The sequence below is a fragment of the Melospiza melodia genome, chromosome 2, assembly GCF_035770615.1.
Source record: "Melospiza melodia melodia isolate bMelMel2 chromosome 2, bMelMel2.pri, whole genome shotgun sequence".
Lineage (NCBI taxonomy): Eukaryota > Metazoa > Chordata > Aves > Passeriformes > Passerellidae > Melospiza > Melospiza melodia.
This window is the reverse complement of record NC_086195.1, coordinates 81,813,566-81,827,481: the sequence shown is the minus strand read 5'-3', so window position 1 is coordinate 81,827,481 and position 13,916 is coordinate 81,813,566. Positions and strand designations below refer to the sequence as shown.

Here is a 13,916-nt window from a genome sequence, read left to right as displayed (position 1 = left end):
ATTGTTCTACAGAGTTGAATTCTGACTGGAGAACATTTTGTAGTACTCCTCCCTTAACCATTTGATTAGAAATCTTTCAGGAAACCACCATTCAACTTAGAACACAGGGGATTAGATACAGCATGCAATTATTCTTCTTTCTCCATTGCAGGGTGTAGGTAGCTACAACTGCTTAAGGCTTTTTACCTCTTGGTTTCTTTCAGTCAGTGGCACAAGAGGTTTGTCTGTCAATGACTTTTTGTCTGGTCTGGAGAGTTCTGGATGGCTGCGTCACATCAAAGCTGTGTTGGATGCTGCTGTCTTCCTAGCCAAGGTAACTTGCATGCTGCTTCTTTCTTTGGTGGAAAGTTGACTTCCTACCAGAAAAATTATGCTTAATATTATGTAATGTGTAAAATTCTGCAGCTGACCTTTTTGGAGATAGGTGCTTAGTATATATACCAATACATCTAATATGCTGGTTAAAGTATAATGTTTTTTTATGATTGGAGATGTTAAACATTCCAGCCAATGTTCTGGGATTTTTTGAATGCTGTTTGCTCATCTTGTTGGGAGACAAAGGGATTCTTATGCTTCCTGGTTCCCTAGATATTTTTGAAAAGTGTAACCAGTTTGGTGGTGGATGGAACAAATATTATTTAGTATACTCTGAAAAGTGGAATTGGGGCAGTAATTGTAGAGCAGCCAAGGTGGCTATGCTGACTTCATTTGGCAAGGAAATAGGATTCTGTGAATAATTCAGAGGAACAATTGCCTTTGCCAAGCACTTAGGAAGCCAAGCACTTGATCTGATGGTAGTGGGTAAAGAAAAAACCCAGATCTTTGTTTTTGCTAGGTGAAATAACAAGCAGTTATCTCAGTTAAAAGTGGGTGATTGTCCTAATGATGACCCTCAAAAATGTCTGAGCCAACAGGAGCTGAAGCTAATGAGCATTTCCTAGGCCTTTACTTTTATGTGGCATAATGATGAACGAGTGGTATCTTTAATGATGAGTTAATGTTGTTTGGGTTTTTTTAAATCTGTACTCAGTAATGTATAATCTAATTATTGTTCGGTTTTCTTGTAAATTTAGTTTTATAAGGGGGAGAGAGAGAACTGGGAATGCCTGTAGAGGTTAGTTTATACAGAAGTGGTACTGGAATTTCTTTTCAAGGAGTTTTCTATACTTCTATGGAGAAAAGTTCATACTTTCTGATACTATTAAATCTTTTCCTCATAGTAAACATTTTTCTAGGTTTGTTAAATAAGATGGCCTATGGTATGAGTTGGAAATAAATATAGATCTTTAAAATTTATTTACTAGTTTTTGACTTCTGTCTAGAAGAAAACATTGGTTAAGAAACAGCTGTGTTTTGCAGGCAATAGCAGTTGAGAGTGCAAGTGTATTGGTGCACTGTTCAGATGGCTGGGATAGGACTTCCCAAGTTTGTTCTCTTGGAGCTCTCTTGCTAGATTCCTATTACAGAACAATCAAAGGATTCATGGTAAGTAGACCATTGCAATGTTGAGTTGTTCCTTGGTAAAGAAAGGCTGTAAAATGTTTGAGTGTGAAAGGGAGCAAATGTACTGGTTTTTTTTGTTTTTTTTTTTAGTTTAAAGTGTAAAGTGAGTGTTGCAGTATATTGATAAATGCTTCATACAGATATGCTTTGCTACTTGAAAAAAAAAATCTTTAAAATCTGAAAAATTGAAATACAAATAGCAAATTGATTTAGTCACCCTGCAGAAATGTTGCAATGGTTGTCCTTTGCATCCCAGCAAGTCCCTTATCTGTGACATAGAAGGATTCCAAAGTGCTTATGTGAGGCGGTGCACATACTGAATTACAGCAGCTCTGTGCTGCTGTAAAACAACATTTTTGTCTGTCTCCAAAACAACATTTTTAAAATCTGAAAATGATAATTCCCACAGTGATAGAGACTTAAATATGTCTAAGCAATCTAAATTTCTTCATCTTTTTATATTGAGAGAAGAATTTCATTACAATTATTCCAAATTTTAGACTAGGAAAATCAACAGTGTTCTGCAATGACAAAGCAAGGTGTTATGGGAACTCCTCAAGGATAAAACTAGTTCAATGTATTGTTTAGATCTAACTGCCACAAATATTACAAGCACTGAAAGTGAAGTTGAGGAAGAATTAGAAGAGGATTAATTAGTTGTTAATAGTGAGAATCTTTAGGGAAGTAATTTAATCTTTTTGGGTTTTGATTAATCCTTGCTTTCAGTTAAATTTCTGTGACAGTCCTTTGTTCATTTTGGTGCTTCATAGTGTGACCAAAGTGATAAAAGAAGATAGTGTTGATATGAGCAAACTTACTGTTATAAATGTTAGAATATATTATGTGGTTTTATGTAAATTATGATAGCAGGCATGCAGTACTAACAGTTTTCTTATTCTTTGCCATAGAAAGTTAATAACCTACTAGTGAAGTCATGCAACATTTTTTCTTAAAATTATCAGTTACCTGATTAGCAAGTTGCTTAACTTTTTACTAGTTTTTTACAAATGTACTTTGAGAATCTTGTGAAAAGCTTCCAAGAAAATAAAGAAGTTACAAAGTGATAATTAGTTGTTTCTATTGTAACTTATTCAACTCGGATTTAAAGTACAATATATTGATAACCTGTGGGGTTAGTACTGTAGGTGTAAGATTGAGTCATGTTTTACGTGAGATTTTGGTTTTTTTACCCTTTAGGTCTTGATAGAGAAAGACTGGATCTCCTTTGGGCACAAGTTCTCTGACAGGTAGTTCACTCCTCTGATATAGTAAAGTGTATAACAGCAAACTGAGCTAAGTATTCTTAAACAAAAGGCAGCTTGTAGATGTTGCATTTCTAGCCACACTGCACCAGTTCAGCGATGAGTAAGCTGTTTTCAGTACACAAGGCACTTCTCCTGCTGCCTTCAGTGTATTGCAGTTTATACCTATTGGATAATTGATTTATATTGCAAATGTAAATTTTCAGTGCTACTGGTGCTTGCTTGCAGAAGTTGATGACTGCGGCAAGGTCTGCATGAATGTATACACAGTGCAAAACCAATCTAAAGCTATGTCCCAGCTGTTTAGGCAATATGAAACACATAGTTTTGGTATCTTTAAAGATAAGTTTGCATTTATGTTTACTTTGATGGTGAAGTCACACCTACCTTTAGAAGTACTGTATGTTAAGAGTTCTGTTTTTTCCCTTGATGTGCCTGTCATCAGCTATGACAATAGCCTTGCTGCTATTTACTGCTTATTAATTTGCTTTAGCTGGTAGACTCCATATGTTGACTGTGACAGTATTAGACTCAAAGGAACTTAACTGTCTTATGTTGCTATTTTGTACTTAATATAGATGTGTGATTACTTATAAGTCAGAAAACCAGGTCAAATATAGACTTATTTCTATTCAAAAATTGCCCCAGTTCTTGGAGTTAGGTACTCAATTTCCAAATCAAAGCTAGCATCAAATCAAGGTGCTGTCATTTAAAAACAATTGCAGCTAAGACTTTCTTGATTTCTAACTTAAACCAGTTTCAGTCTGTTTGTGGAATCTTTTTCAGATGTTGTCAGCTGGATGGTGATCCAAAAGAGATCTCGCCAGTGTTCACCCAGTTTTTAGAAAGCGTGTGGAATCTGACCGAGCAGTTTCCACAAGCCTTTGAGTTCAATGAAGCTTTCCTCCTTCAAATCCATGAACATGTCCATTCATGCCAGTTTGGTAACTTCCTTGGAAACTGCCAGAAAGAACGAGAAGAGCTAAAGTAAGCAGGCACATTGTAATGTGTCTTTTGTTTGTTCTGGCAGACTAAGATCTTCCATGAATCTTCTTCATTTTAGACTCTGAGTAGAGCAAGGATTGGTAGTACTGAAACCTGTGTTGAACTGCATCAGGGAAGATGGGTGAAGACAGCCTTTCTAATTCTGGTAGAAAATCACATAATCTTTTTCAAAGGGAAAGTTAAGGTTTTCCTTCTCATCTGTTTTTGGGGTTTTTTCCCCTCTAAAAGTAGGTAACCTGAATTTAGGAGGTATCATGTAATTTCCTCTCCCAACTCTTTTTAGCTAACCTTACAATTCTTGCCTGTTCAAGACTACTCATTTAGAAGTATTAGTAGGATATCTTCAATGCATTTAGCTGGAAAACTTCTGTGAAGTTTTTATCAGTTCCTCTTGCATTGTATTTTAAAAGCATTTGTTTCAAGTAGACAAAACTTGCACATTATAAGCAGTTACCTTCTGCTTGTTTGCTTGCAGTCAGTGTGTTGACCTCTAACTTCTTTTGTTTTAAGACTAAAAGAGAAGACCTATTCCTTGTGGCCATTCCTGTTGGCTGAACAGAAGAAATACCAGAATCCTCTGTATAATCCGGACTTTTCTCCAGAACTAACGCTTTTGGAGCCTAATACAGTATCATTCAATTTTAAGTAAGTTTAAATAAGATACATTATCTTTTCTTCAGCTCTGTCTTACCTTGCAAACCTGAAAGTGTGTGTTTTGTGCAGGTTTTGGAGAAATATGTATCATCAATTTGATCGAAGTATGCATCCCAGGCAGTCTGTGTTCAACCTTATCATGAATACAAGTGAGCAAAATAAACAGCTGGAGGAAGACATTAAAGAACTGGAAGCTGTAAGTATTACAAAATTAGTGTGTGCCCTTGTGACCTGTTCTTCAGATTATAGTTGTTGCAGTGCTGCTGGTTTTCACCTGAATGTCACTGCTGTAAGGCCTAGCACTTACTCTGTGGGGTGGTGACTTGGACTTTCACTGCTTGTTTCTATGATGAGTGCTCTAAGGCACTATTTATTCTGCTTTATTAATGAGCTCTGTGATGTAAAAGTGCTACTATCAAAGCCTTACTGAAGGCAAGTTTCACAGAAGCTCAGCTTGCATTAAACTAGTTTGGATAACAAGGTATCCATGTAGCTACAGCTGTGTTGCTAAAGTAAGGAGACTGGAAATGTTTTATTTCTATTATAGCTACTAAAATGGAAGCAGTAAGTATTGTTCTTCTTTAACTTCATATGCAGGTGCATGCTGTTGTAAGTCATCATAATTATGGGTGATGTGCATTGTAATGGTTTTATGAAGACAGGGCTTAATCCAGAGATCTGATGACTATAATTGACTTTTAGGTGGTGGAGTAAACAGCCAGAAAAGGCTGATTGATACTTCTTACAGTCAGTTAAGGTGCTGAAACTTCAGAATAGTGCCTTTTAAGGAATGCAGAAGTCTTCTGATAATCAGTTTTAATATTTGTGTGTGGACAGAAATGGTAACACAACTCCCGTATATTATGTTGGACGGGAGAGAGAGGGGAAGTACAGCTTTTCTAGGAGGAAAGATTTTATTAGACTGATCCTACTGTAAAGTAATAAATGCAGGTCACTTAATCTAATACTGTTTCAAATCTTAATTTTATATTTAAAAAAATTTATACAATTGAAGCAGCAAGGCGAAGAAAACTCAAAAAACAATCTAAAGAATAAGCAAGAGGAAAGTAAAGTCTCAGCTCTGAATTTTCTAGAACCTCATTCCCTGATATTAACTTCACCTGAGCCTACATTTGTCACTTGAGAGATCATGAGATGTAGTTTTTTGAAATCCTGTTGTCGACTTTGCTACTGCTGTTTCCATCTATAAAAAGTTGATGCCAAGAGACACCAGTCTTCTGGATTTAGTCTCAGTTCTAATGAAATACAAGCAGATCAACAAACAAATCTGTTCAGTTAACTAGTGTAACCTCCCAGTTACTGGGTGAGTGAGTTTGGATTAAAAACAAAAATGAAGTAAGCAAACAACCCAAACCATGTAACTGAAAAATCCCTTCATCCTAATCTTTCCTCTTCTCTTGCTCATGCTGGCAGGATACATCCTTTTCTCTTTTCCTGTGTTTTAGCTGACATTTTTTAGAGTATTCATGCATTTGAACAAACTGTATTGGCATTTTTTAGATCTAAAGGAAAGAGTCTTTTAGAAGGTTTTTAGGAAAGATAGAAGGGCTTTGGATATCAAGCTGCTTTTTCACTAAGATACTCATGGTCTTTAAGAGATTGCAAGATCCCTGCTTGCTAGAGTGCCGAGGTCTGTCTTCCTCTGCTTCTACTCCAGAAAGTATTTCCATCTTGATAGCAACCAAACAAGGGGCAAGTCTGGAATAACCTCTCCTTCTCTGGGGATATTAATAGGCATTCTTTGTCTTCTGCCCTTCTGCAACTTTAAGCCAGCAGTGCTTGTAGCATCAGCAGTAAACGGTGGGGAAGAATCTGGGGTCTGTAAGAGTTCTGCAGACACCGAGTTGGCCAGCAAAAGAAGGGGATGCATTTCCTTTAAAAGCACAGTATCATCAGTAAAGAGTCATGCCCGCTGTTGGTAACTGTTCATTGTATTTCAGAAAATAAAGCAGAGAAACGGGCGGTCAGATGTGGTCCTTGTGAAGGAACAGGAGCAGACGGCTCCTCCTGCCCCCGTGGCACTGAAATCCCCTCCGTGCTTCCAGAAGGAGCAGCCGCCGGTGCCGGTGAACGACGCCGTGCGAACCATAGAGGGCAGCAACACCGCAGACAATCGCTACAGCGAGCTCGTGTCCGAGTTCTCCAAAGCCGAGCCTGCCGTTGTCAGCTTGGAGTACGGAGTGGCCAGGATGACCTGCTAATTGACATCTGGCACTGTGTTCTTCTAGACTGATTAAATGGAGAGATGGGCCATTTTCAGGATGGGTCTGTGCTGCATGACCAAAGCACGATTTGTATATCAGCAAGTTTTGATAATGTAGACTAGAACGGCATGCTAGTTGTCAGGTGTTTGCTGTTCTTTTAAGGGGGGGGGGAAAGGATGTAGTTGTCTTTTTGAAAGAAATAAGGGGCATTTGGTAAGTAGTGACTGAAAATCAAGGAATGTTATGTCTTTGGACTTAGGTCAGTTTGCACTAAATTGATTTAAATAGTAATATTACTTTATTCAGTATAGGAAACCACAGATGGTCTTTCACAAATTGATTTTATTTGGACAAAAAAACTTGAACTTTCTATTTTAGGAACTGAGGCTATGTGTATATATCTCATATTAATATGTATTCCCTTGCTTAGTGTCACCCAGTACTAACTTTCAGTGTATTAAGTGCCATGGAATAGTATGACATATTTCAAATCATAAATAGTTGGCCTTAAAACTGTCAGATCAGTAATTTTGTCCTTTACTACTGCAGTCTACCTGGCTCTGTTTACATTGTATTTGCTCAAATTTTTATATCTTTAAAACAGGACTGAATACAAAGAATGAAGCATGCCTAAGCTGGCACAGCCTTTCAGCAAATAGCTATATGAATGTTAACTGATCACTTGAGACTGTGTTTTTTCTTCCATTTGCTCTGTTGTTTAAAATACAATAGATTAACCTGATTTTCCTCTCTGGCAGCTCAGTAGATTGAGCTGCAGGTTGTCTGACTTTAGGTGTTTTGATTTGTGGCAAGGTATTTAGGTGTAAAATAAGATATGCCACATAAGAGAACAAAACTAGCCAATAACTGAATAATCAGGTTTGTTCAGATTGTTTACAGATTGTGTGCTGTGCAGTTGTTCAAGGTACAAGAATGCAAGCAAAACTTTTGGAAAAAGTTGTTCCCAAGTTAAAAAAAGTCACATGTGTGAAGATAATGAGAAACCGAGTGCTTCCTAAATGTTTTATTACAAGAAAACTTTGGTTATTCATGAAAACCCTTCTCATCTTGTAAAAACTTGGCCAACCTGTGCATATTTAAAGTAATTTTAGTATCTGGAGATTTTTATGTATTTGGAGAGAGGACAAAAACGTACTTCTAGCAGGATGCAGTAGAGATCATGGAACATAAGAAAAAAGGGGGAAATTGACAGTTTGTGTGCTTAACTATGTATCTGTAACCTTCTGGTAAGGAAGAAGGTTTTCTGAAATTTGTCTTATGATAGATTTTCTGAGCAGGTAAGAGAATTAGGAAGAAAAATATTGGTGCCCAGTTCTTAAGTAGAGGTATGAATTATAAGTTTGAGTATTAAGATTCCTAATTATGTTAGATTAATGCTACTAATCATTTACATCTCGATTTAAATAATTTTTGGTTTCAAAGGAAAACAATTTCATTCTCATCCTAATCCCTGAAGTGTGTTTTGTCACAATTACTGGTGTGCACAGTTTGACGTAATTTGGCAGCATTTCCCTCTGCACCATATTGGATCCAGGACTCTTAGGAAGGCCAGCATAGGTCAAGATCAAGGTGCACTTGTGGAGCTGTCTGGGAGAAACCAGCTGTGACTCTTGTATTTGGCTAATAGTTCACCCATTTCACTAATTGAATTTTGAAACATAAGCATTTTTATTTTCAAAGATATAAGCATAGTGTCACATTTAAAATATATTATCCACTTACTTAAATACATTTAGAATGTCTCCACTACAGGTTTTGATAGTTTCTTGTTTGCACAAGTGGTGCCTTACAGGGTTGCAGCAAGAGAGGTTTTTGTGCCTTGTTATTTATTGTCTCCCCTTCTCCCTCACCTTCTGTATTAAATTTGTTCTGTGGTTTTCCTTTGTAAAAACATGTTGTATATTAAGCTTGTATTATATCACAGTAGTGCAACAAACTTATTGCTGACAATATAGGTAAGTGTTACCAAGTACCAAGTGTACTTGTTTTAATATTTAGCTGCTCTGGTGTGCCATGTACACTCTTCCTATTTATTGTTTATAGTTTATAGACTCAAAAGATTATATTAAGCTTTTTTGCAAATATTGTTGTATGTTGTTTTTACTTTAACAACCATCGGAGTGCCCCTGTATACAAGGGTTTTGGAGAGAAGATCTGTTCCCTTTCAGTACTGTTACTTGGAGTTTGTTTCAGTCTTCAGGTCCTCTTTATTGGCAAAATTCACTTCTTAGGGAAAGGAACTGGAATGTGTTTTTATTTTAAATCACGGTAGGCATGTTAAGTCACCTTTAAAATGCCATAAAACTGCTCAGGCACTGAGCTTGTTTCTTGATCAAAAAATACAATACTTCCTGATCTGGAGTAAATATTTTACTTCAGTTAATATGTAAATAGAGTTTTATAAGGCTGTTTTGTAGAGCAACCACTTTGTAAGGTTCAGGTAGCCCTGCCAGCTCAACCCCGAGGGTCACCAGAGAGGAAGGTTCCTGCAGAGAGGCATCTGTCTCTTCTCATTTGCTGTTAGACCCAAGCCAAAACTACCTAAAGCACATGGGACCTGTGGTGCAGTGAATAGATGGTAGTCAAGTGAGCTCCCACAGAGAGCTTGGCAGGATGGCCAAGACTCAGCACAGTGGGGCTGTTCTGTGTCCTTCAAGAAGGATTAAAAAAAAATCAAGTAAGTTGACTATAAAATTGTGACAGAAGCCTAGGAACAAGAAAGAATTTGAATTCTAATTTTGGTGGATGAGCTTTTTCTTCATCACGAATATGCTACTCCAAGACCAGTTACATACTGAAAGGCACCTCATACAGATCAAAATAATGTGCAGAACTCTCTCTTTCAGGCTGTGACATTAGTTTGTGGTCAGTATGCTCACCGGTTGATTGGGAATATAATGTCCCAGACAGAAAGTTGGTGCATTTGATTCTGCTCCATAGGTTGCAAGACTTTGGCATCAGTCAGTTCTGTTTGTCTTAAGGAAGTCTCCTTTGGTGAAGTTTTTGGGTTTCTACATTCTGTGCTTTGCTTGATCTTTTTTCTTTTAATGAACCAAGCTGATAGTCTCCCCTGAGAAAACTGATTTCACTTTTGTACTCCAGGCAATTTAAAATACTTATTTCATTACTACCAAAAGAGTTGGGCTTATTTTTTGGGAGGCTTGCTAGTGTCATAAGGTATTCTTCAATTTTAAATATCCAACTGTTCTGTTTTGTAGGGCGACTGCCAAATCGACAGACTAAGAAATTAATTAGGCAACACTGAACTGAGCCTGTGCATTTTCTACACATGTCCAATTACTAGTGACCTAAATCTAGGGCAGAAGCCTGAAGTCTGGAGAGTCCTTTTAGAGAACTGGAACAGCAGTCCTTCCATAAAACCACACATCCCTGTGTGGAACAAATGCCCTGATAGAATGGCTTTGCAGAGGGAAAGCTAGCACAAATCAATCTGTGGCAGTTTTATGTAAACTCAGGTAAGCACAGTGGAGAATGCTTTGCTGGGAAAGGTGATGTGTTCTTCCTCTCTAGTGGCTGTTTTCCTGAGGCCTTATAATAACATAACACATCAGCAAATCTCTGAGACAACTTACTCCTCCCATTCTAGTAACCCAAGCACAAAGCTGGCTGTACAGCTGGGCTGAAGTGGGGCTGGGGTAGCTTGGCTTAACTACTGTCCTCTTAAGGAAGTGATATAAATAATGTAAGGAAACTCAATGTTAAAATAGCACAGGGCACATGCTGTCAACATCTGTTCTTTAGAGTGCTGCCCTGCTCTGGAGCAAGTGTGACTGGCATAAGGGCCTCTTGTAAGCATGATTGCTTTCTAGTTAAAGATAATCTGATTTCAAACTAGATCATCCCCCCAGTGGTATTTTTAGATCTTTAGGTCAGAACCTAAAGGTTGCTCTTAAAACTCCTGTTTATTTGCTAATAGTTTTAAACCTGTGGCTGATCATAGGCTAAGTGTACTGGTTGTGAAACTTATATTAACCTTTAGGATTAAATCTTTAGATTGAAGTCTGCTTGGACTTGCTTTCACCATTTATGCCACTCTTTCCTCCTAGTGTTGCATATTGTGGTGTTTGACATCAGTCAGATGTAATGGGCTTCTTAATGCTCTGGATGTTTCAATAACCTGAGAGACTGTGGCTTTCTTCCACTGCTCTGAAGGCTCACATCAGCCTCAGTGGGCAGTGTGAGTGAACTCATGCTTGATCTAGCTAGCTTGACCTGCCTCCATGTTAAATAACACTGAAAATCAGCACAGCATCATCAGTCAGTGGTGCAGCTTCTGTACGCACAATAGGCTTAAGGAAAGGGATCTAGCTGGGGACCCGTGTCACAGCATGTAGCAAGGAACAGGACACTGCAGGGCTATGACTCATAAAGTAGAAGCAGTAAAGCTGTTCTCATGTCCAGCAGCAACTCAGGGACTTGAGGTGAGAGGTTAGAGGCATACTGCTTCTGAGATTGCTTTCCAGGTCCCAGAGAATTTAGTGACCTGGTCTGTGAATCACCTCTTTCTGAGCAGTTCTGTACTGGCATCGAGGAGCAGAAAATGTATATGGAACTGTGTTTCTTAATCTACTGGCTTCACGTAATGATGTCCTGATGGTGACGTTGAAATTGGAGCACAATATCTTGTTTATTCTTGTTTGTATTTTAACTCTTGAGGTCAGTTGCATACTGTGTATAACTAACTGAAATTATAGTTTTGGCACACATTGTTTTCCATGTTAATGACGAGCATGTACACATCTTGTGCTTTGTATCTCTGCATATATTTCTGCTGAGTGCTTTTCTGCAAGCAGGCAGCCTTGGTGAAGTCCCATAATGCTGCTCCACCAAGCATCCTCATTACCTAGCACTACAGATTGCTTTCCTTGCTCTGTCTTACTATTGCTCTTCAGCCTTACAGTTTATCTTTACAGCTGTCTGTTGACAATGTCCCTTGACAAGCATCTTTCAATTGAAGGAAATGGGTTCAGCATTTTCTGTCTCTCAGGGATTTTTACCCCTGAACTAGTGAACTTGAAAAATAGTGCTTACTCTCCCCTTTGGGGCTTCTGAGTGCCTGTTGACTTCCACAGTTGTTTTGGTTACACATTTTAAATTCAGATGTGGCTATTTTAAATAAAGAAATTAAAATTTAGTCAAATAATAGATGTGACAAAGAGAAAGAGAATTTTTCATTGTAAAATATCTGGAAAGACTGGCTGTTTCACTAACATTTATTGCTCTATGTAATGCTTTCTGTAAAAGTCATTTATCTCTGTGCTGGGATCATGCTTGATGTATATTCCTGAAGAAACTTTAGCAAATGGAATTTTGTAACAGGTATTTTATTTGTATGTGTTTTCAAAATCCATAAGGCTTAAAATAAAGTGATCTTAATATTGCCAATCTAACCGGACATTAAATATTTACAATAGCATATATAAACATTTATAATAACTGTGTGTAAGCATTAAAATTTTAATTTTATGGATTAATCATACCTGATACAGAGTACAGAAATGAGTTGACCTATTTATTAGGTTCTTGAATGCTTCTGTAGCTTTTAGATACTGGAGAGGGCTCAGCTTTGTGTTACTGACTCTTGACTGCTGGCACTTCTCTGATCTTAATTTAGGACTTAACTGTCAGGAGAGTGCTGTCTTTATTATTGTTACTATTACTGCATACTTGGTTATCCAGGTAAGTGTTTTCAACAGGTACAGTAAATTTGGTTAGGAAATTGGAGTAATTTTCTGAAAATGCCAGCTTCTCTTCTCAGTGACTTTTCCATTAATTCTTAACAGTTTTCTTTAATTCTTAATTCTGAGTCTTCTTAGGGTCTCTACAGCTGTATTCCTCACGTAGTAAAGATAGTACCGTGACAAAAATGATTCCTGAAGCTCTCCTTAAGTAGTACTTGCTACAGAGTGCTCAGGCTTCTTCCTGCAGCTCGTATTTACTTAAGCCACATCCAGCTTCATTGTGATCTGTGCTGAAAAGATGTTTTTTGTGCATAGTACAGGTGGCAACTCATGCACTGGAGCATTGGAGTGTGCATTTTCTAGCCAATGTGATCTATTACAGAATGGGACCCTCCTGCTGTAGGTAAATGCAACTTGGAGGGCTCTCCTCAATCTGTTTTATTCAGTGGCTTCCTTTCAGGTAAGGCAGGCTGGGTGGTCGGAATACACTGTGGGAGAGTCTGCCTAGTACCATTAGGGGAAAATGCCAAAACTCCTGCAAAAGTCAGAGCAGGACGATTTAAGCATATGCCACAACAATGACAACATCTGCCAGCTGGTTCTGTGTCCAGTGGCACAGAACATGAAGGGCATGAGCGTGTTCATCTCCTGTGTGCGGATGCTGCTGGCTGTGCTGGAAGTGCTGGTTCTGGATGTGCATACTCAACTGCGGGGAAGAGCCAAGCTGAACTTGCTCTGAGGGTAGCCAGGAGGCTGGCTGAGTTATTTTCACTGGCTTAGGCCAGGGCACATCCATTCCTTACTCACTGTAACTGCAGCCTGCCAGCGTTCATGCGTCACTTGTAGAGTGCTGTTCTGACTGAAGGCTGACAACACGTGTATGGCTGCCTACTGTGCAGAATGACTCAAGTGAAGCAAGTAGGACATAAAAACTATACAAAGGCTGAACAGACACGGATATGTCATTCTTCATCTTTGTGGTAGCCACACTGGGCTGTGGGAGGAGGAAGGGCTGATACGGCAGTGGCTTGAGGGCTTCAATGGTGGCTGAGTTAGTTCCAGAATTTGACAAAAGGTTGAGTGATCCTAAAAAATGCTGTCTGCTTTGTGTTTATTTTTCCTGCCCTGGGTAACACACTTAAGATGGTTGCTTTCTTGCAAGAATATGGCTTGGCAAAAGCCTGGGCTGTTCTCTGAATATTCAGCAGCATGGATGTTGTTCAGATGTGTTCCTCGCCACTGACACTGCTCAAGCTGAGTCCCTCTATGAAAGCACAAGACTGGTGCAGCTTAGGGCTCTAAGATTCATGTGAGAATGGTTTAGAGGGGGAAATGCTGTCAGTGATTGGATCCTGCTTTATCTTCTAATCCCACTTTAAGCTTTTAGTAAACTTATTCTCAGTAGTGTACTGGCGGAGGAAATGATTCTCGATAAACCGAACGGTTTTTGCTCGGTCGCTGGCCTTTGCATGTACGCTGGCTTCCTGATTTATCCGGTGACGTGTCCCATTAGTCCACAATATATTCAAGAGATTAAAGCGTGT

At 38.5% G+C, this 13,916-nt stretch overlaps 1 protein-coding gene and 1 long non-coding RNA gene across 2 annotated transcripts in view; one reads left to right on the top strand and one right to left on the bottom strand.

The window, feature by feature from the left end:
- MTMR6 (myotubularin related protein 6) overlaps positions 1–12,081 on the top strand; it is a 26,967-nt gene extending 14,886 nt beyond the window's left edge. Inside the window, exons 8-14 of the mRNA XM_063149056.1 lie at positions 204–313; positions 1,360–1,485; positions 2,701–2,750; positions 3,552–3,752; positions 4,281–4,415; positions 4,494–4,620; positions 6,386–12,081. Of these exons, the coding sequence (XP_063005126.1) occupies positions 204–313; positions 1,360–1,485; positions 2,701–2,750; positions 3,552–3,752; positions 4,281–4,415; positions 4,494–4,620; positions 6,386–6,646 (1,010 nt within the window). The 3' untranslated portion in view covers positions 6,647–12,081. The remainder of the gene's footprint in view (positions 1–203; positions 314–1,359; positions 1,486–2,700; positions 2,751–3,551; positions 3,753–4,280; positions 4,416–4,493; positions 4,621–6,385) is intronic.
- The window catches only part of LOC134414458 (uncharacterized), a 29,039-nt gene continuing 26,756 nt past the window's right edge, over positions 11,634–13,916 (bottom strand). The window contains exon 3 of the long non-coding RNA XR_010026743.1: positions 11,634–13,916. This is a non-coding gene — a long non-coding RNA (uncharacterized LOC134414458).